This window comes from Pocillopora damicornis, chromosome 14, assembly GCF_964200805.1.
Source record: "Pocillopora damicornis chromosome 14, jaPocDami1.2, whole genome shotgun sequence".
In the NCBI taxonomy this organism is placed as follows: domain Eukaryota; kingdom Metazoa; phylum Cnidaria; class Anthozoa; order Scleractinia; family Pocilloporidae; genus Pocillopora; species Pocillopora damicornis.
Window position 1 is genome coordinate 1,749,646 of NC_142683.1, and position 20,348 is coordinate 1,769,993.

At 38.6% G+C, this 20,348-nt stretch overlaps 2 protein-coding genes and 1 long non-coding RNA gene across 5 annotated transcripts in view; 2 read left to right on the forward strand and 1 right to left on the reverse strand.

Annotated features, from left to right (window-relative positions):
* LOC113666755 (aldo-keto reductase family 1 member A1) overlaps nt 1-20,151 on the forward strand; it is a 63,758-nt gene extending 43,607 nt beyond the window's left edge. Inside the window, exons 1-6 of one of the 3 annotated variants that reach the window (XM_089194253.1) lie at nt 15,561-15,965; nt 16,425-16,695; nt 17,591-17,731; nt 18,214-18,422; nt 19,355-19,441; nt 20,041-20,151. In XM_089194253.1, coding sequence (XP_089050379.1) covers nt 15,771-15,965; nt 16,425-16,695; nt 17,591-17,731; nt 18,214-18,422; nt 19,355-19,441; nt 20,041-20,106 — 969 coding nt within the window. In that variant the 5' untranslated portion in view covers nt 15,561-15,770 and the 3' untranslated portion in view covers nt 20,107-20,151. Of the gene's footprint in view, nt 1-15,560; nt 15,966-16,424; nt 16,696-17,590; nt 17,732-18,213; nt 18,423-19,354; nt 19,442-20,040 lie in introns of those variants that run through there. The other 2 variants (XM_089194255.1, XM_089194254.1) reach the window with 2 other exon arrangements.
* Nucleotides 2,182-10,141, reverse strand: LOC149033942 (uncharacterized). Its single transcript, XM_089194249.1, has 2 exons — nt 10,032-10,141; nt 2,182-6,073 (listed from the first exon to the last, which is right to left on the reverse strand). The coding sequence occupies exon 2, from the start codon at nt 6,058-6,060 to the stop codon at nt 2,635-2,637; it is 3,426 nt and encodes a 1,141-aa protein (XP_089050375.1). The 5' UTR covers nt 6,061-6,073; nt 10,032-10,141; the 3' UTR covers nt 2,182-2,634.
* LOC149033943 (uncharacterized) lies at nt 11,574-13,534 on the forward strand. The gene is made up of 3 exons (XR_016182734.1): nt 11,574-11,644; nt 12,402-12,461; nt 12,560-13,534. It is a non-coding gene; the product is annotated as an uncharacterized LOC149033943 (long non-coding RNA).
* Nucleotides 20,152-20,348: the final 197 nt, after the last annotated feature.

Genomic DNA, 20,348 nt, shown 5'->3' on the forward strand with positions numbered 1-20,348 from the left:
AGTCGTTTTCTCCCACAGAGTTTCTAGTAAAACTATTATCTACCTCAACACTGAATGAGTTATTTGCTTATCCATAGCAAACAAAGAAAACAAAAGAAGTGGGCCCTCTGAATAGACGTCTCTCAGGTTTAAGCAAATTTTTGAAAATTTGGTGGACAATTCCAAGTTAAAATTTCCCTTTCTTGTGCCTTTCAGTTATACTGATTTATACCCACGAGATGTGTAGCTCGAGTTTGCTAAAACTTTAGGTTTACTGATTTTGTTGTTACCGAAGTACTTGACTGTGTAGGTGAATCTTGGATTACGTAACGAATTTTTGAGTTGGCTCGTTATGTTACCCCTCTGTGGGGTGCGTGACCATTCTTTAGTTGTCAAAATCGTTTAATCTTCGCAACGTCTAAGCCAGAGTCTATAGCTGTGCAAATGATTCCTTTGATCTACGGGGTTTTGATAGCTGAAGTTGTTGAAGATGGTCTTTACTGTTAGAACGAAAAGTAATCACCCTCTCGTTGTCTCATCTGGTCGGACTATTTTGTTCATGCTTAAACAAAACCATGGTCTCTGTGGTTTTCTGCCGACGACATCGATGTGTTCTCTTTCGTTAATTTCAGTCGAAGATCCACCAAAAACAAAACTTTTTTCAGAAACCCAGGTCCGCTCCGTCTTCCAGTTTTCGGAATAACTTGGACGTTCTTCGTGGGAACGAAAGGTCAGCCTCTTGGAAAGCGATTTTACGAAATCCAAGCAGAAAATGTCAAGAAACATGGGAAAGTATTCCGCAACAAACTACCAAGCGTCGAAATTATCAGTTTATCCGATCCTGCCAACGTTTCAAAGTTACTTCGATCGGATCCCAAATATCCATAAAGACTGGAGTTTCCGTCTTCAAATTTCTACCGGGAGAAAAGGAAGAAAATTCCTGGTGTTTTTTTCGACGATGGTGAAGAATGGTACAAGCTACGAAGCGTCCTGAGTAAAAGAATGCTTCGACCGAAAGAAGTCGCCGACTATACTTAAGGTTTCGATGAAATTATCGGCGATTTTATCCACCGATTACGATCAGTTCGAGAGTCTAGTAGGTCAGAGAAAGAAAAGGAAGTTTGTAAACTCGATAATGAACTTTTCAAATATTCGTTTGAGTCTGTGGCGGAGATGTTGTTTGACGAAAGGTTTAGTTGTCTTTAAGAAGAAATCAGCAAAGAAGCACAGACCCTCATAAAAGCCGTCGGAGATTTTCTGGCGACTGCAGTCGAGGTCGGTTTTTTGCCTACTTGGTTTTACAAGGTCTACGAGACACAGAAATTTAAAAAGTTTTTCGATAATTTTGACTCGATGTACGATTACGCCGACATCACTTACCCACTGGAGGCAGAGAATGTCAGTGGACCCGTTCATGAGAGGGGTCACCATTTCTGACAGACCTGTTAGAGTGCAGTTTGTTGACAGACAATGAGTCAGGCCGTTTTCATCTCGCCAAGTTTACCTTGTATTGTAATACTGTTTTGAGCTGATAGTGGGAGAAATTCTGATGACAACTCGTTTAAACAATCCACACTGCAAATTTTTATCGTATATAAACATACTTCGTATTCTTTCGGTTTTCATTGTATATTTATTGTCTTGTAACTCGCAGATATGGCACAAAAGTAGCAGACGAAGAATCTGTTTAGTTTTTTTGGTCAATAAAAAGCATTCCCATGCATAAATTCCCTTTGATAATAAAGTAACCTTTTCCAGGCGTTCATGCATTTGATAAAACGGAGCGAAATAGTAGCGGCAGAGCGAAAGTTAAGGATGATGAGTATATGAGTAAAAAGTATCTAAAGCATACAAGAGTCTGTGTGAGGATACAACAGTATCTACACATTGGGGTATCAATTAACTCTTTACATACTAAGATCAGTATGCATATTCTCTATGCTGTTTTCTATACATTTCCCTAAGTTGCTGACAAGGAGATTTTGCTTGATAATCAAGAGCTCTTGTACTTGTTGATCATTTCCCTTATTCTCATGACCTTAATGTTTGATTCAGGAGAGAAACTGTGGGGAGAAATTAGATGCTAGTCAGTCTTTGGGGTTAAAGGATTAAATTGATAAAATTTCTGGGGTATCTGAAAATACAATGGTTTGTATTACTATACGATTAAGAGTATCTCCTTCTTTCTTCTCTTTAAATGTGTTTATTTTGGCATTTTAAACCACAGTATTTTTGTCAAAAGCCTTGCAAGAAATTTCCAGAAATTTAAGCTCAGAAAAAAATTTCTTTTCCAAGGTCACGCATTTGTTTAAAAGTCTCTTGAATTAACTAGCTAATCGCCTTTGAAACTAACGGCGTTCGAAACCTAAAAATTGTCACTTTGCTTGGCTTGTTCACTGAACTAATGACTTAAAAAAATAACTTGGAGTTTTTTAACTTCGGAACTCTTATAAAGAAATACTCTACACGCTGTCTTGTTTCAAATTAATAAACTTAGATGTCTGATAAGCATTTTACAGAACTGCTTTCCTCTGTATCGATCCGAGTTGTCCTTCGCAGATGGCGTCCTCTTTTTACAGGCTTGTAATTAAATAGTTGTGAGCTTTACTAAATCTAGTTCATTCTGCTACAGAGGTTTTATCAAAGTCATGGCTCTTAAGGTGCGCTAGGCACCGGCCAATTTCCAAAATTAAATGTCACGTTGTCGCCCATGATCATAAATGGCGCCCATTGAGAAACTTTGTCAAAGCCGTTATTTCTCATCCACTTCCTGGCCTTCTGAAGAGATTCACTTGCGCTTTCACCGCGGTACAAATGTTTGTAGAAACTAGTCATGAACTGCTCTGTGGCTGTGTCATCCAGGGCCCATCGTGCCGCTAACACTGAACGAGCTCCGGATCCTAAGAACGCACGGGCAATTCCAATAACTCCCTCGGTTCTAATCTGCCCACGAGCACTGTGACAACAACTAAGCACCACTAGTTTAGCTCGCAATCGAGTTTTTGAAATATCTGCCATCGTCAAAAGATACTCTTCTTCTCTAGGAAAAGGTGGGAGTTGGGTAGGGTGCTCAGGAGAAAGAGCAATCTCCCCTCTTTCGGGATCTCCATGCGCAGCAATGTGTATCAGGCTCACTGAATTTATCGCTTGGAGTACAGAATGCTTTGTAACGGACTCTCCTATCAAAGGCCTTACGCCAAGAAGTGTTCCAATCATCTCTGCTTCCTTTCTTGCATACGGCAATGGTATCATATTTCTGCACCTTCCCTTGTAAATCACCGTTCCAACCACAGGGTCACCCACTACCAGTGCCCCGGTCTGACTGTGATAGTCTGGAGGACTGTCTTGAACAAGCTTCAGAGTCGTGAGAGAGGGAACCAACCGAATCCTGCATGTCTCTGATAAAAACTTGCCTCCTTCGTCAGCCAAGGCTGCAAATGGCACTTGGTACACACAGGAATCAGGGACAATTATGATCTCGGGCTCCTTCAGTAAACTGGCCACGGGAGCAATGATTATGTTGTAACACAAGTGAAGACTTGTTTTGAAATCTTCGGTATCACAGTAATGCAGCCCTGATCGGTTGTTGCAGCGAAGTGACATCAGTTCTTTAAAAAACTCATCTACCTCAGAGACTATTCCGGTCACCTTGTTGGGGTCTAGGTTCACTTTCTTTTCTGAAAAAAGAATAGCTCCCTTTGCTTTTATTATCCAAAACCGTACCTCATCTCCACCAACCGAAATGTACAGGCATGCACAGTCTGTTTCTTTACTGATGATCCCTTGAATGCCGCACCAAGATCGTGGATCGCTTGAGATCTGCTCTTGGACAGAGTACTGAGCTGTCATCAAGTCGGCCAGGCCTCTTGCCCTTCTCAGCTCTTCGACATAAAGGGCGTCTTCAGGCTTTCCAGTGGAAGAAAGCAGCCTACTGATTAACTTGAAGGGAAAGGTGCCGTGCTCTTCTAAAAGAGATATTTGCAACTCATCGTTTTCTTTAAGAAAACCTCTCAAAGTTTCGAACTTTTGGATGACTTGAAAAAGATACGAAGAAGCCTCTTCAAGATGACCTTGTGACGCCAGTAACACCGATAGATTACAAAGGCAGATAAACTCGTTCAAGTTGTGTCCAATATCCCTACTTAGTAGGAGAGCTTGCTTAAGGTATCCTTCGGCTATGTCATTTTTACCAAGAGATTGGTAACACAATCCTAAATTGTTGTAGCAGACTACTACATTTTCTCTATCACCGATGTCCATGCAAATTGTAAGGGCTTTCTGGACATATTCTTGAGCCTTGTCATATTCACCACGCTTACAAGAAATTGCACCAAGGCTTATGTAGTCTGATGCTTCTCCGGTTCTGTCATCGATACCCTTTCTAACTGCCATTGCCTTCTTTAGATAGTCATCAGCCTCTCTATACCTGCCAAGTAATTGGAACAAAGTTCCTAGGTTTCCGTAGCTTGTTGCTTCTGCATCCCTGTCACCAATTTCTATTTTGATAGCGAGTGCTTTCTCTTGGTATTCTCGGGCCTTGTCATATTGACCGAGTGATTGGAACAAAGTTCCTAGGTTTCCGTAGCTTGTTGCTTCTCCATCCCTGTCACCAATTTCTATTTTGATAGCGAGTGCTTTCTCTTGATATTCTCGGGCCTTGTCATATTGACCGAGTGATTGGAACAAAGTTCCTAGGTTTCCGTAGCTTGATGCTTCTCCATCCCTGTCACCAATTTCTATTTTGATAGCGAGTGCTTTCTCTTGATATTCTCGGGCCTTGTCATATTGACCGAGTGATTGGAACAAAGTTCCTAGGTTTCCGTAGCTTGATGCTTCTCCATCCCTGTCACCAATTTCTATTTTGATAGCGAGTGCTTTCTCTTGATATTCTCGGGCCTTGTCATATTGACCGAGTGATTGGAACAAAGTTCCTAGGTTTCCGTAGCTTGTTGCTTCTCCATCCCTGTCACCAATTTCTATTTTGATAGCGAGTGCTTTCTCTTGATATTCTCGGGCCTTGTCATATTGACCGAGTGATTGGAACAAAGTTCCTAGGTTTCCGTAGCTTTTTCCTTCTCCATACCTGTCACCAATTTCTATTTTGATAGCGAGTGCTTTCTCTTGATATTCTCGGGCCTTGTCATATTGACCAAGTGATTGGAACAAAGTTCCTAGGTTTCCGTAGCTTGTTGCTTCTCCATCCCTGTCACCAATTTCTATTTTGATAGCGAGTGCTTTCTCTTGATATTCTCGGGCCTTGTCATATTGACCGAGTGATTGGAACAAAGTTCCTAGGTTTCCGTAGCTTGTTGCTTCTCCATCCCTGTCACCAATTTCTATTTCGATAGCGAGTGCTTTCTCTTGAGATTCTCGGGCCTTGTCATATTGACCGAGTGATTGGAACAAAGTTCCTAGGTTTCCGTAGCTTGTTGCTTCTCCATCCCTGTCACCAATTTCTATTTCGATAGCGAGTGCTTTCTCTTGATATTCTCGGGCCTTGTCATATTGACCGAGTGATTGGAACAAAGTTCCTAGGTTTCCGTAGCTTGTTGCTTCTCCATCCCTGTCACCAATTTCTATTTTGATAGCGAGTGCTTTCTCTTGATATTCTCGGGCCTTGTCATATTGACTATGCGATTGGAACATTTCTCCGAGCTCTGCGTAATACAGTGCCTGGCCATGTATGTTTCCCATCGTTTTCATGATGTTGATTGCTGATTCGTAAAATTTCCAGGCCTCCATCAATTTGCCTTGTACCTGAAGTATTTTTGCTAGTTTTAAATGTAGCCATCCTTTTTCAGCGGTGTCATTAGAATCCAAGTATAGGAGGAGTTCCCTGAGGTATTTTTCTGTACTTGTGTAATCCTTTATATAATCGTAAGCACAGATTATTGCCAAGTAGATGACACGGAATATTAAGTTTGCCAGTGAACTATCGATAGCCTGCGCCTGACTGTGTAATATAATCAAACATTCCTTGTATACCTCGATGGCTTGCAACACGCGACCAGTTTTGCGAAGGAACTCGGCGACCACTGTACCTATGAAGATAGCTGATATAGCTTCTTTTATGCTGTCCATCTTGACCCTGTTTCTTCTCAGTTTGAGAAAAAAGAGAAATTAGTGAAAACTTTTACACGGACTGTTTATCTTTAAATTTCAATCTTTATCTTCCCCTCCCCGCCTTGTATTCTTTTTGTATTCACGCGCGGCGCACGTGATTTCACAGTTAAGTTAGTAAATCACGTCAAAGAACTCTTACCTTGACATTGGAAAACTGAGGTAGACATTTTTCGCATACTTTTATTTTATTTTTTTTTAGCCAAATGTTGTTGTTCATTTAACAAGTTTAATACATATTTTCTACGGAGTTTGGACTCTAGCCCCTTGTATCGTAGATCGATATTTTACATTGTCCATCAAAGAGGAACACACCTTTGCCGTCTATTCTACTGGAGTGTTCATTACACTGTCACGCGAATCACGCAGATCAGAGACCAACTGGAAAATTAAACCGGCTAACAGAACACAACAAGTTTCATTTGACTTGCTGATTCATATTTAGTTCACAGTAATTCAATTCAATTATGTAAGAAGGAGCAATGCTTTTAACAAAACCGATTTACTGGGCTCTCGAGGGAGCTCGTGTTGCATCAGACTGCTTACTGCTAATTCGAAACTGCCCAGCCAATATCTTAATAATAATCGCATTTCCTTGCAACAAGTTCGCGTTTCTAGAAATTAAATTAGAGAGTAGGTTTTCTTTGATCTGTTTCCTAAATATATATTTTGACTCACAGGTTTTACATGTTCCATATAAGCTACCTTTGTGTGAAGGTCCTGTACTCTATGGCGTGTTTGTTATAATTATAATTGTCAGTACATAATCGATGTACACTTCATTTGATGATCTTGCAATTTGATTGTGTAAAACCTTGAAAAAAGTGCAGTATTTGTCGATGCTTTTGAATAAGTATTATAGGATATCGAAATATAAACAAATGATCTGTTTTCCCATTGTATATCTCATTCAATGGAAGAAGCATAGCCTCTTTTCAAAGGGGGGGGGGGGGGCGCAGTGAGATCTATATATGCTGTTAATGTTGTTATTCCTATGATAATTTTCTTTTGTAGCTTTCATAACGATACTAGTGTTGTTTGGATTTCTAACACAGTCAGCATTGATGCAACTTACCTTCAGCAGTTAGAAACTTTCCTTATTCATTTTGATGAAGGCAGAGGGACTTGTATAAGATCTTCCGAGGGAGGTCAACTTTTTCCTAGAAAATATAAGAAAAAAATCCATGGTGAAAAGTTGGGAATTTATAAAAATTTTTTTTTGTGTCTTATGCCAATCTGACAAAGTCTCTTTCGGAGTCAATATTTTTCCACTGAATAAGCGCTCGCCCAAATTTCGTACAAAAATTTTGTTCCCATTCATAGACTGTAAATGTAATGAGCGTAAAGTAAATAAACATTGTTTCTTTTCGCCATATGATATGTTACCCGTTGCGTTCTGGCAACGGGTAACTTAAACCCACCCCACGGGTCTTATACCCACCCCAATTATCCATTACTATTGGAAAGTGAAACTTCCGGTAAATTCCGAGTAATCAGAACTACCTGATATCAGAAGAAAAAAAATCACTCGTTCTTTGAAGGAAGTTTCGACGCCATGAAAATGGTAAGTTACCCGTTGCGTTCTGGCGAATAATTGTTTGACGACTCAGGAGACAGTTAAGTTAAGTTAAGGTTAATGTTGGTTTAGGGGAGGGGTAGGTGGGCAGTTGCCCAGATACTGATATTGATCCCATTTTTGTATGCTCACATCTGTCATCGGTAAAAAAAGTTAGACGCACAAAACCGAAATACATTTACGTACATTAGACGGCGCTTGATAAGTTGGATAACAAATATCCGTCTCTCCTTATCTTTCCTTCAATGGAAGGAACAAAATGAATTTCATTTGAGCTTTTCTAATGGGCATTCGGAATTCAAATTTTTCACGTAACGGTTGAAACTCTGCTCGAGGTTGGTGCGTTAGTAGATGGCCCTTTGGCAGTAACTCATAGGATGTCGGAATTTAATCTTCAAAGAAGGTAGCTTGAAAGTAATCATCATGTCCGGTGTCGGTTAAAATACCAGTTAAGTCGTCGAATTTAGTCAGTGTTTGGTAGGTCTAGGTGGGGTTAAAAACGTTAAACCGACTTTGCCGTTTATGAATTTCTTTCAATTTTTATCGCAAATATCAGAATTCTCTTCCGCCAAGTCATTTATCACATCACTCATAACAGGACGAGGTTTGAAGCAGTTCAAGCGGGGTGTTCGTTACACTGTCACGCGAATCACGCAAATCAGAAACCAACTGGAAAATTTAACCAGCTAACAGAACACAACAAGTTTCATTTGACCTGCTGATTCATATTTACTTTACAGTAATTCAATTCAATTATGTAAGAAGATGCAATGCTCTTAACAAAACCGATTTACTGGGCTCTCAAGGGAACCTGTGTTGCATCATACTGCTTACTGCTAATTCGAAACTGCCCAGCCAATATCTTAGTAATAATCGCATTTCCTTGCAACGAGTTTGCGTTTCTAAAAATTAAATAAGAAAGTAAGTTTTGTTATAATTGTCCGTGCATAATCGATATGCACTTTATTTGATGATCTTGCATTTTGATTGTGCAAATCCTTGAAAAAAGTGCAGTATTTGTCGATGCTTCTGGAAAAGTATTATAAAGTATCGAAATATAAACAATAATATTTTTTCCTTTATATATCTCATTCAATGGAAGAAGCCATAGCTTCTTTTCAAGGGGGGGAATGATATTTCTACATGCTGTTAATGTTGTTATTCTTATGATCATTTTTTTGAAGCTTTCATAACGATACTGGTGTTGTTTAGATTTCTAAAACAGTCAGCATTGATGCAAATTGCCTTTTGAAGTTAGAAACGTTCGTTATTCATTTTGATGATGGCAAACGGACTTGTATAACATCTTCCGAAGGAAGTCGACTTTTTTTTTGTCTCTTGTCACGCCATCAAACTAAAAGTTAACGGACTGAATCCACTTAAAGATATCTTCCCCAGCCAGCCATTTTAATTTTTGGAAATTTAGCATTGGAGGTCATGTTGATAACTGGCGAAAAGTTTTATTTTGTGCAGGTTTTTTCCTTTCGGGGTAAAACGTCATTACTCTTGTGTGCCGTCATATTTTTAATTTCGGATTTTGTAGCGTCAAGCGAAAACTAAGGATATCGCCCGACGAAATCTTCCGTTTAGTGTTAGAAACAAAAATTTTCAATTCGTTTCCAGTTCTGCTGTATTCGCTGTTAAAGGCCTGTACATGTAATTTGGAGTACCTGACATCAGAAGGAAATATCCCTCGTTCTTTGAAGGAGGTTTCAATGAGATTCAGGAAAAAAATCTGTTGGAAAAACTTGCGACAAAGCCCGAGAATATCAGGAGAAAGCACTCGCTGTCAGAATAGAAATTGGCGACAGGGATGGAGAAGCAACAAGCTACGGAAACCTAGCAACTTTGTTCCAATCACTTGGTCAATATGACAGGGCCCGAGAATATCAGGAGAAATAGAATTTTCAACTTTTGATAATTCGGCCAATCGCCGGGTGCGCTACTTTTCATGTTGAAATCGTTTGTCCGAACGAAGAGAATGAATAAACTGAAATAGATGACCGATGGTGTACATTCTTAGGAAAATTCCTCTTTGTAAGAGTGGTTCAGGTTCATTATTCACCTTTCCCTCCCCTCCCTAAAAAAGGTATCATTTGTTGATCATCACTTACATGAAGCTAGGCAAGATCTTCGCGATCATGACATCACGTGATTGTTACAATATTTCCGTATTGTTTAGATTAAAACCCTTAAAAGATAAAAGAAGATAGCAATATGTTGTCTTTTAAGGGTACAACTCTGATCAACTCAGCCGTTCCTCTTATTTACCAACTTTGTCTTCGATGACGAAAATCGCAGTAACTGGAAAATGAACAGCTCGTGAAGAGACAGTCATTGAACACAAATAGCTTACCGTTTCAAGACAGAAGCTCCAATTCAGTACTGTAACAAGTCTTGATTGTAATTTTGGGTTAAAAATCCAACGGTTCTCGCAAAACAATGTACACTGAGACCGGATGTTACCTGCAACAAAAGTGAATTGTTTCATTTTTGCATGCTCACATCCGTCATCGGTAAAAAAGTTAGTCGTGCAAAACTGAAATATATTTACGCACATCAAATGGCGCTTCATAAGTAGGATAACAAATATCCGTCTCTTCTTATCTTTCCTTCATTGCAAGGAACAACTGAAATCAATTTCATTTAATCTCCAGAGAAGGTAGCTTGAAAGTTATCATCATGTCCAGTGTCGGTTAAAATACCAGTTAATTCGTTGAATTTAGTCAATGTTTGGTTAGTCTAGGTGGAGTTAAAAACGATTAACCGACTTTGCCGTTTATGAATTTCTTTCAATTTCTATGGCACATATCAGAATTCTCTTCCGCCAAGTCATTTATCATATCATTCATAACTGAACGAGGTTTGAGGCAGTTTTTAAACCTGATACTCCAAGACAAAACGATTTCCTTAGTCTATGTCAAGGCAAATTAATGGAAGTGAATCAGTTGTTTTGATAGACAGTACTTACCGCAAGTTGTAGCCTTCAGTGCCCTGCTTCGAAAATAATTTTAACCATCTCTTTTCGTCCTTTGAGTTTTTTTCCAACACACATCATACGTCAGTCATATCAGGCAGCCAATAAAGTGTGATTGTCTATTTCTGTTCGACTGTCGGTTCCGTAATCATTCCCTTTCCTAGGCCCGTTGAACAGCTAAACGTAAGCGTCAGTAGAAAAGGTCCTTTAACCCTTTAACTCCCAGAAGTGATTAACATAAAACTTCTCCCTACAATATCCATGCACTATCCAGCAAACAGGTAATGAGAATATTCAAACTTATCAGATAGAAGCTGCTATCTTGATCTAGCACCAAGTTCTCATAACTAATTTACAAGGAAATGTGTAGCAGCTACAGGGGAGAATTAACAATCAGATCTTGGGAGTTAAGGGGTTAAGTTTTATCAATTACTTATTAATTTTGTCCGCTTGTCGTCAGCCGATTTACGTAGGATTTCTATTAAACCAAGCGCAGGACAATCTTTTATTTGTGGAGCGTTATTCTATTGTATGCACCGAGCGCATTTTCAATGACAACTCACTTGGCGTGGAAACTGTGAGAAACTATCCAACATGAACATGGAAATATTCTCCACCGTTAGATACGAATTAATGAACAACCTGTTAGCTTATGAGCCAAGCGAGGAAAACGAATGAACTCGCTCCAAAGACAATTGGAGAAGAATCAAGGAAGTGAATTAATTTGTTTGTTTTCATGTCATTTGTCCTGCAGTAATTCGTTAGGGGAGGAAGTTTTCTGTCCTCTTCTCCAAAAGACCGTCTCTCAGCGTCACGAAAGCTATTTTTAGTTGTGATCTGCGTGATGTTCAATACCCTTTTGTTTTGTTTTGTGTGACATACCCTCGAATTGTCGGCATTAGGTTCCATTCGGCCACGAGACACGTGTTAGTCACAAGCATAGCCAGATCGAAGGATTGTCGAAATACTAAAATAATAGAACGGGGAAAGAGGTATGTCATCTTATTTATTTTTGTATTTATAAACCGAAACGTGTATAATCAAGGTAGTTTTGTTGCGCTTAAGATATTTTTGTTGTTTTGATTTATCTATAAGTATATACACGCCTTGCGTGTTCGAGTGGGTGACGCGATATCGAAGGCGTTCGTCGAGGGTAAGAGTACACGGTTATTTTGGTCAGCGGGAAAAATGAAATGAAACCCGCGAATATTGCAAAAGCCCGCGAAAGGATGACATCTAAAAACTGAAGACAATTTTTGATTAAGACACTAGAATGCGTAATGATGGCGGCGACTAATCATACTTTAAATAACTCGGAGACTGACTTCGTTGAGGAAATCCTTGAAAATTGTTCTGTTGAAAATCAGTACTTCGTGGGTTATTTCAACGGGAAAAGAGACGAGTTCAAGGATATGCTCGAGAGGTTTCTTCTTATTAGTTTCACATGCTTTGTAAACAAGGCCTTGCACTCAAAGGAGCTAAATCACAAGAGGTTTTCGAAAAATGATTGGCAGTTTCTTTTATTCTTGGCTGATTTTTTTGCCTTAATCAATTCGGTGTGGGCCTTGTAGAGACTTGATCTTTTGCTGCAATTTTGTTAAAAATTTACGCAATGCACCGAGCGTAAAAGTTTTGAAGTATTTCATATATAGGAAAGCTCTTGGAAAACACTCTAAGTACGCATTATGCATTTGCAGCATCTCCCGTCTTTGAACACAATGGTGGTAATGTACCGATCCAATTTTTCAGGGCAAACTGTTTACCATCGTAAGCAATGGAACTCGGCATTGCCTCCACGGACCAACAAAGGTGAGAATTCCTTTTGAAAACAGAGTTTGAAATATAATGGAACGTGCCTGTAGTATTCGATTATTGCATAACCCGCGAAACTGTTTTAATTTTTCTAGGTATTTTAGTGGAGGAATCCATCGAGCTTTTCGCATACTGAGGAAACAAAATCGGGAAGGTCATTTACATCCATTTACTTCAGAATTTCCCATAAACGTAGCGTGTGTACAATTCCTGAAATTCCCGTTCGTTATTTCACGAATTATCTGATGTTTCAGTGTTGACAAATTTTTCGTATTACGTAAGTAAAAAACATTGAACTTCTCTCAACGGACTCAACACTGCAAGGAGAATCTCTCTCATAATTTACTTTTTAAGAGACGACATTACCGTCTAAAATTCAAACGTTACTGTTAGGCTCAGTATTAGCGCATTGATAACCTAGTAAATAGCTCAAACACACTGAAAACATTTTTATTATTTTTTGTATATCTTTATCTGTGAGCTTCATGTGAGTAATAAAAAACAGAGAAGTATTGTTTGATGGCTTGTTTTCATGAATCTAGGATTTTGAGAATCGCTATAAACTACGCGATCACGCATTTAGTAATATTTCTTCTTCTCCTAATGATTTGATACTGGAAGAAAACGGTAACGGTGTAATGCTATTTTATGTGCCCGATATAAGAAAAAGTTTGTACTCGCATTTAGTTTACAGGTAAAGATCCTATCTCAGTGGTTATTTTATGACAACCACAAAATACTCAAACAAAATCAAGAAACTGTCGCAGGACCTCAAAGCTCCTTTCTTCAGAACGATCTTGAACAGTCCTTTTTTAAAGTTTTCGTGGGGAACAAGTGCTGAAGCTTACATGAGTTATTTTAAATTTAACCGTTGTACTATAAATTGTGTGTTCGACCCTCGACGAACGCCTTCGATATAGCATCACACTGTTCGAGTTTAGGACATTTCGATTAGCGTTTATTGTATGATAATTGCCTATTTTAATTTATTGTATTTCAGTTTTTATGAACTTTCCAGTGATTAATAAACTAGTGTACACTCAAATAAAACAAATTTATTAAAAACTGGGAGGGAAATAATACATTTACCCTTTCATTCCCAAGATCTCAGTAGTAATTCTTCTTACTGTCTGTTATACAATTCTTATGATGTTAGTTTAGAGAATTTTGTATTTGATCAACAAATAATACCTAATTGAAATTTTTCTTTATTCTCATCACTTGTCTGCTTGATATTTTATTCATATGGTTAAGAGAAATTCTGTCTTATCCATTTGCAATGTATGAGGGTTGAAGGTTTACGCTGACATGAGATATGATAATTCTCAACCAATTGTTCGCATTAACAAAAAACTTACAAACCAATGCTAGTCAGAAATGTTTCTTTTTTTATTGCTTATGTTTTCCAAGTTACTGGCTAGTGTTAAAACTATTTCTATGGCTGTCGTGAACACATGAAGTAAGAGAAGCCACCAAAGAACTGAAACCATCAACTCAACATAGCTAGACATAAATCTTAAAAAAAAGTTTTGATTTTAAGGTAGACATAGTCCTAAAGTTTACCACAAAACAGTGTTCCTAGTTAGATCTGAATCAGCCTTCACTTTGATAGTTGTTTTCTAGATCTTACTTGGTAATAAGAGTAAACTTATATACATGCAAACCCCAATGCTAAGGAGTAAGTTCTAGAAACCATGCATGTGTATCTGGTCTGGTTTGGCCAGTTTCAGCTGTTTCAGAAAATCACTGATATTCTGATGCTGGTCACCTTGTAGCTGTATCACCTCCCCATATTTTGGGTTTTAAAAAACTGTTCCATTGCAGTTGAATTCCTACAAAGGCGAAAAAAGGAAAATATTGAACACGTGACCCTCATTGTTTCAGGGGTAGTTACCCCTTTCTACTGCACTTTCATGCTACAGCTTGCTTGCATTCAGAATATGGTGGTTTCAGAACACATCTGTGAAACAGGACATGTTCCTGTTTAGGACCAAGTTAAGTGTATTGATTATGGCTCTCCCTATAACACATGAAGGGTTATAGAGAAGCCAGCCACATTAGATTTAATCCTAATAACACCAATAGAGATAGCAGAATTGAAAGTGAATATAAGATGTAAGATTTTACGCCACTATCCCAGTCGGTAGATTAATTCTAATAAATTAATATATAATTAAATCATATTACAGAATTGAAATTCCTTAAGCGTGGATGCCTACTATGAAAGAGCGTGATAGCCGATCAGTAACAAAGTGAACCTGTAAGGGAACAACGTCCAATACTCAGAAAAATAATGAGGTTCAAAATACACCAATGACAGCGTGCCACAACCCACCAATAACATCAAATCAAAGTGCTAAATACAGTGACACATAAACTTCTAACTTCCTCACCTGACGGTCGTTAGATAACGGCGTAATATGCGACTAACACAGTCTATAGACTGTACGATTTTACGCCATTATCTGCGTTGGTGTATATACTGTAAGATTTTCACCCGTTATTAACGATGTATATATGTAAGATTTTACGGCCAGTAACTAACGGCGTAATTTCTTCCAGTCGGTGATGTATATATGCAAGATTTTACGGCCAGTATAAACTAACGGCGTAATTTCTTCCAGTCGGTGATGTATATATGCAAGATTTTACGGCCGGTAACTAACGGCGTAATTTCTTCCAGTCGGCGATACATATAATGTAAATTTTACGCCAGTAATATAATTTACATTACATATTAATTTATTATAATTAATTTACCGACTGAGATAGTGGCGTAAAATCTTACAGTATATAGACTGCGGTAGTCACATATTACGCCGTTATATATATCCCCCTTTGAAAAGCCTCTTCTTTTCAATTGAGTATTCTTGTGCATATTTCCTCTTCGTTTGTAAGGTCTACACGGGTGTATTTTGATCGAGGATTCAGTGAAAAGGAGAAAAAACCGGCCAGATAATTTTATTTTGTTGAAAAATGAATGTACTTATGCAAAAATTTCAGCCTCTGTATCACCCCCCCGATATGTGGGCAGACGGCAGCACCCAGTAGGAGAGGCTCGCGATTCTCATCACTAGTTTCTCCGCGTCTATACTTGGAACGCCTCGGAGGAAAACGACTTTGTAACTGAAGCTCGATTAGTGATGTTCTTATCCTTATCTTAGGGAATAATACCAAACAGAAACAGCTCTTAGAGAGATTTACAGGACATTAATGAGGTCCTATTCTGTTCTTTGGTCCTCATCAAAGCTGCTGAACTAATGTGCAGAACATCTGGGAGAGCTTTTGTTTGTGCCATAAAATCACATGGAAACCATCAAATTAAGCAACGGTGGTTCGCTGCCCGCTCTTGGTCTTGGGACATGGAAAAGCAAACCAGATAAGGTCACCTATGCCGTGGAAATGGCGATAAAAGCTGGATACAGACACATTGACTGCGCAGCGGTTTATGGTAATGAAAAAGAGGTCGGACAGGCCTTAAAGTCTTGTATCGGAAGAACGGTACGGAAATGTTATGGACCGATTCTCTCTGATTCTCTCTGACCCTCAGTTAGTAAAGTCGAGCGAAAGAGCGGCCTGGGAAAGCGACAAACTTACAAAATATGGCCAAAAAAATGTTAAAAGTTTTTGCAGGGCTTGTATCCGGTCTAGATTTGCCTATTATGTTTACATAGCTTCTTTCACCGCAAAAGGACGTGCTTGTGCCTACCAAGGAGCGAGAATATGCATACTGATGTTGAGTACGAGGGGTTAATTAAACCCTCAGCATTTCTTGTTGCTTCCCTGACTGTTCGCTGATGCAGTCAGTTCTGGGTTCAGAAAAGTACAGTGAGCGATGAAATACTTGGCTTAGAACGCAACACAACAATTAATGCAGCCAGTTCTTGAAGCAAGACTTCTACAGCTGAATTGGATCTCCTTCACAAAGGACAGGGATTCATTTCTTTCCTTGTTTTGTAGGTGAATAGGAAAGATTTGTTCATCACATCCAAGTTATGGAACACAAAGCACAACCCCACTGATGTGCATTCTGCTGCAGAGCAAACTCTTAGTGACTTAGGACTCAATTATCTTGACTTGTATCTTATACACTGGCCTGTATCCTTTAAGGATGGTGATGTCAGTTTTCCAAAGGATGATGATGGAAATATTATTTATGCATACCATGATCCATGTGATACTTGGAAAGCAATGGAAACACTTGTGGATGATGGTCTTGTCAAAGCAATTGGTAAAAACCACTTTCATGGGATTTCTAACAGATGTAATTATACAAATCTCTGAGATTTCAGAAATAAATTGGCTCTTATTGTTGAAGCCTTAATCTCGGTTTTTGTGAGGTGAATGGGTAAAGGTCAAAGGTAAAATTCTGAAAACAGGTCAAGTGGCTAAAGCTCGGTTTAGAAGTCATACTTCAGCCATGCCAAACTTAATTGCAATTAGGAAATAATTTATTAATTTTGTTTGGCTTGGTAGAGGAATGATGTTTGAATTGCTGTTGTGTCAGAGTTGTGCAGCTCTCTCAGTCACGGAGCAGAGCCTCATGAACTTAATTCTTTACCTAACTAAATTAAAAAGTTTCTGTGCTTCAGCCTTGCTTTTCTTGAACTTAAGTACTGAATGAAGTGTGTCACAGAAGCTGCATAGTGTCTGAACGAGACCTCATTTTGCTAGCAGAGCCTGATTTCTATAACCTAAAGTTACCAGCACAACAAAGGTTTCACCTCACCCCACCCCCCTGCATTTGATCAGGTTTCCCTCATAGGTGGCAGAAGGTACCCATTGATGCTCCTGGGTGGAGAAAAGCACTGTATCACAAAGCTGCCAGTACATCACAGGGTTTACACCACCCTACTCCCCTGCATTTCATCAGGTTTCCCTGATAGGTGGCTGTAGGTACCCATTTATACTCCTGGGTGGAAAGAGGCACTGTTTCACAAAGCTACCAGCACATCACAGGGTTCACCCAACCCCCCCCCCTCTATTTTGGATCTCTTGACCAGTTGCCTAGATCACTAAGCATTAGGCCAATGTGTTTTCCTTGATTGAGCTTGAGTACCATGCAAGTTGTTTCCATCTTTATCAGTTTACCAGTTTTTTTTATTTATTTATTATATTTTTTTTAGGTTTATCAAATTTCAACAGCAAACAAGTGGATGATATCCTATCTAAAAGCAGAATAAAAACTGCTGTTCTCCAGGTCGAATGTCATCCTTACTTCAATCAAGCTCAGCTCATAGAACATTGCAGGAAAAGAGACATAGTTGGTGTGTTTAAACATTCAACCCTGAACAACTCTTCCTGAGGAAAACAGTTCATTTGTGTCTTAAGGCAGAGTATCTTAAACATTACAGGAAGCAATGAGAAAACAGATTAAAACTTCTTTATATATTATATGTGCGCATTAGAATGCAAAATACCAGAATGTTAAAAATGTCATGCCACCTGCTGTTGTGCTCTGTATGCATGTGACAACAGTTGTCGGCCAAGGTTTGTGGTTTACAGTGCACTGTTACCTCTGTTGTCTTAGAGTTTGCAAGATGTGTGATAGGAAACAAGTCTCATTGTTGGATGTTATATGACCCTTAAGTTGACCAATGAGAGCATGTGTTGCTAGCTATATAAGCTGTATAATTATTGCTTATAAACCACTACACTTCAATTGACTGTTTCTCTTTACTCATACTTTCTGTTTGTAGATTGGAATTAAGTTCAATCAATTTATACAATAATTTTGTCGTTAACACAGTGACAGCATACAGTCCGCTTGGATCGGCCCCTGGCCGCCCACAGGCTAAACAAGAAGACTGGAGTCTACCGCATGACCCAAAGATAGAGGAAATTGCCAACGAATATGGAAAGTCTCCTGCTCAAGTCTGTATTCGCTTTCAGATACAGAGGGGTGTCTCTGTTATACCTAAAAGTGTCACACCTGCCCACATTCAAAGCAACTTTGAAGTAAGCTTTCAATATATCAAGATTATGTGGGATTGTTTACACAATCAATAGGCCACACTTTCTTTTGGTTCAGCAGTGTAAGAACTCAGGCAAGATCTTAAGACAATATGGGAAAAGTTTATAAATGCACACTTGCGGCTCATGATTTACAAACTTATTAAGTGTTATACCTGCACTGCAAGGGAGTTATTGCTCCTGCAGGAAAACTTTTTAGAAAGTGTGATCTGTTGCTTTCATGAAACAGCTTTATATGGGTTTATTGGGTGAAAGGGCAGTAGCTTATTGACCAATCAGAGTGTGCATGATAATTCACTTATTTTGAATTGTCAGCATAGACCAAGACCTGTATCAGTTTATTGTTTGTCTGCAGTCTCCACAGTGTCAATATCACAAATGACCCTGCAATAAGCATGCCGGTAATTACCAGTAAATAAGTGAATACATGCCAAAACTAATCTAAAGAATTATGAAGTAAAAAAACTTTTAATATATTAAAGTTCACATGGCAACCAGATGGACAATCAGAAATGGTTTAATGCTACTCTGGTTTGCAGATTTAATGAGTGTAACTGAAGAAGTTAGTCTAGTGCCTTCATCAGGGGTGATCATCACCCCTGATGAAGGCACCAGACAGGAGTGTTGAAACGTTGGATCTATGAATTGCAACTTCTTCGGTTATATTCATTAAATCTGTAAACCAGAGTAGCATCAAACCATGGCCAAAAAACATGTATTAAGCAAAAGCAGAGGAAGAATGTTACACATTGTATTTGTCAGTCAAGCTATGTATTGCCACCCACACATGGTTCTTCTTTGAATCAAGCTGATGGTTTTTATCTTTTTTAAATTGGCTTGATACTCATTGAAACAAACAATATTTTAGCAATTATGAGCAAAAAGGAACAACATAACATTCCTTTAAACATATGCAGGTCTTTGATTTCATCCTCTCTGATGAAGACATGAGGCTCATTGAATCCATCAACAAATCTTGGAGAGCTCTTATTCCCATGAAAGAAGTAAGTGGTACTGTCCCCTCCTTCCCCACTCTGTCCTCGCTTTCCAATCCCTCCCTGCCACTTTTTCTCTGTTTTACTCAATCACCCACCACTCTCTGACCTTGCCTGTTCTTCATACAGAGACAGCAAAGCATTCTGAAACTTAATGGGTGGTTCATCCTGCACCATACCAAACCTTAGGCCATACTTTTACTCTAAAGCTTCCCTTAATGGCTGTGGCATGGTTTGTTGGCTCATACCACCCCTATGGCATTCTTATTAGTGTCCACTTATTTCCCTCTCCCCCCCGGTTCTGAAATATTCTTATTGACCTCCCCCCCCGTAAAAAAAAAATATGGATATATATATATATATATATATATAAATAAATAAATAAATAAATAAATAAAGTGCCCTAAATGAAAGAATTTCTCTTGCCCAATATTTTTATTTATTCTTATCATGTGCCTGCCCCATGAGATATTGATACTGTACCTTAATCACTACTAGGATTGAAAGAACAAACAGGCTATATGGCTGGAAGAGAAAATTGCACGCTAGAGGCTTTTTTTAAGAGTTAACCTTTTTTCTTTTTCACCTTTTTTTTTTTTTTTTTTCAGGTTGACGGTAAGAAAGTCCCTCGAGATAGTGCTCATCCTCATTATCCCTTCAATATTCCATTTTAATATTTGTCAGAACTTTATTTGCATTACAAACTCTAAACAGATGGACTCAGAGTCATTGCCACTGTATTGTATATTTATTTAAGTAAAAAATTGGAAAAAAAATATTTGTGCTGTAGAAAAATTATTTATGGTGGTCAATTCATTTTATAAACTCATTTAATCAAACCCACTTATCTTGTGACATATAATGTGTTTGAGTCGACAGGTGCATTAATTCTAATCGCGCTTAATTGTGGGAGAAG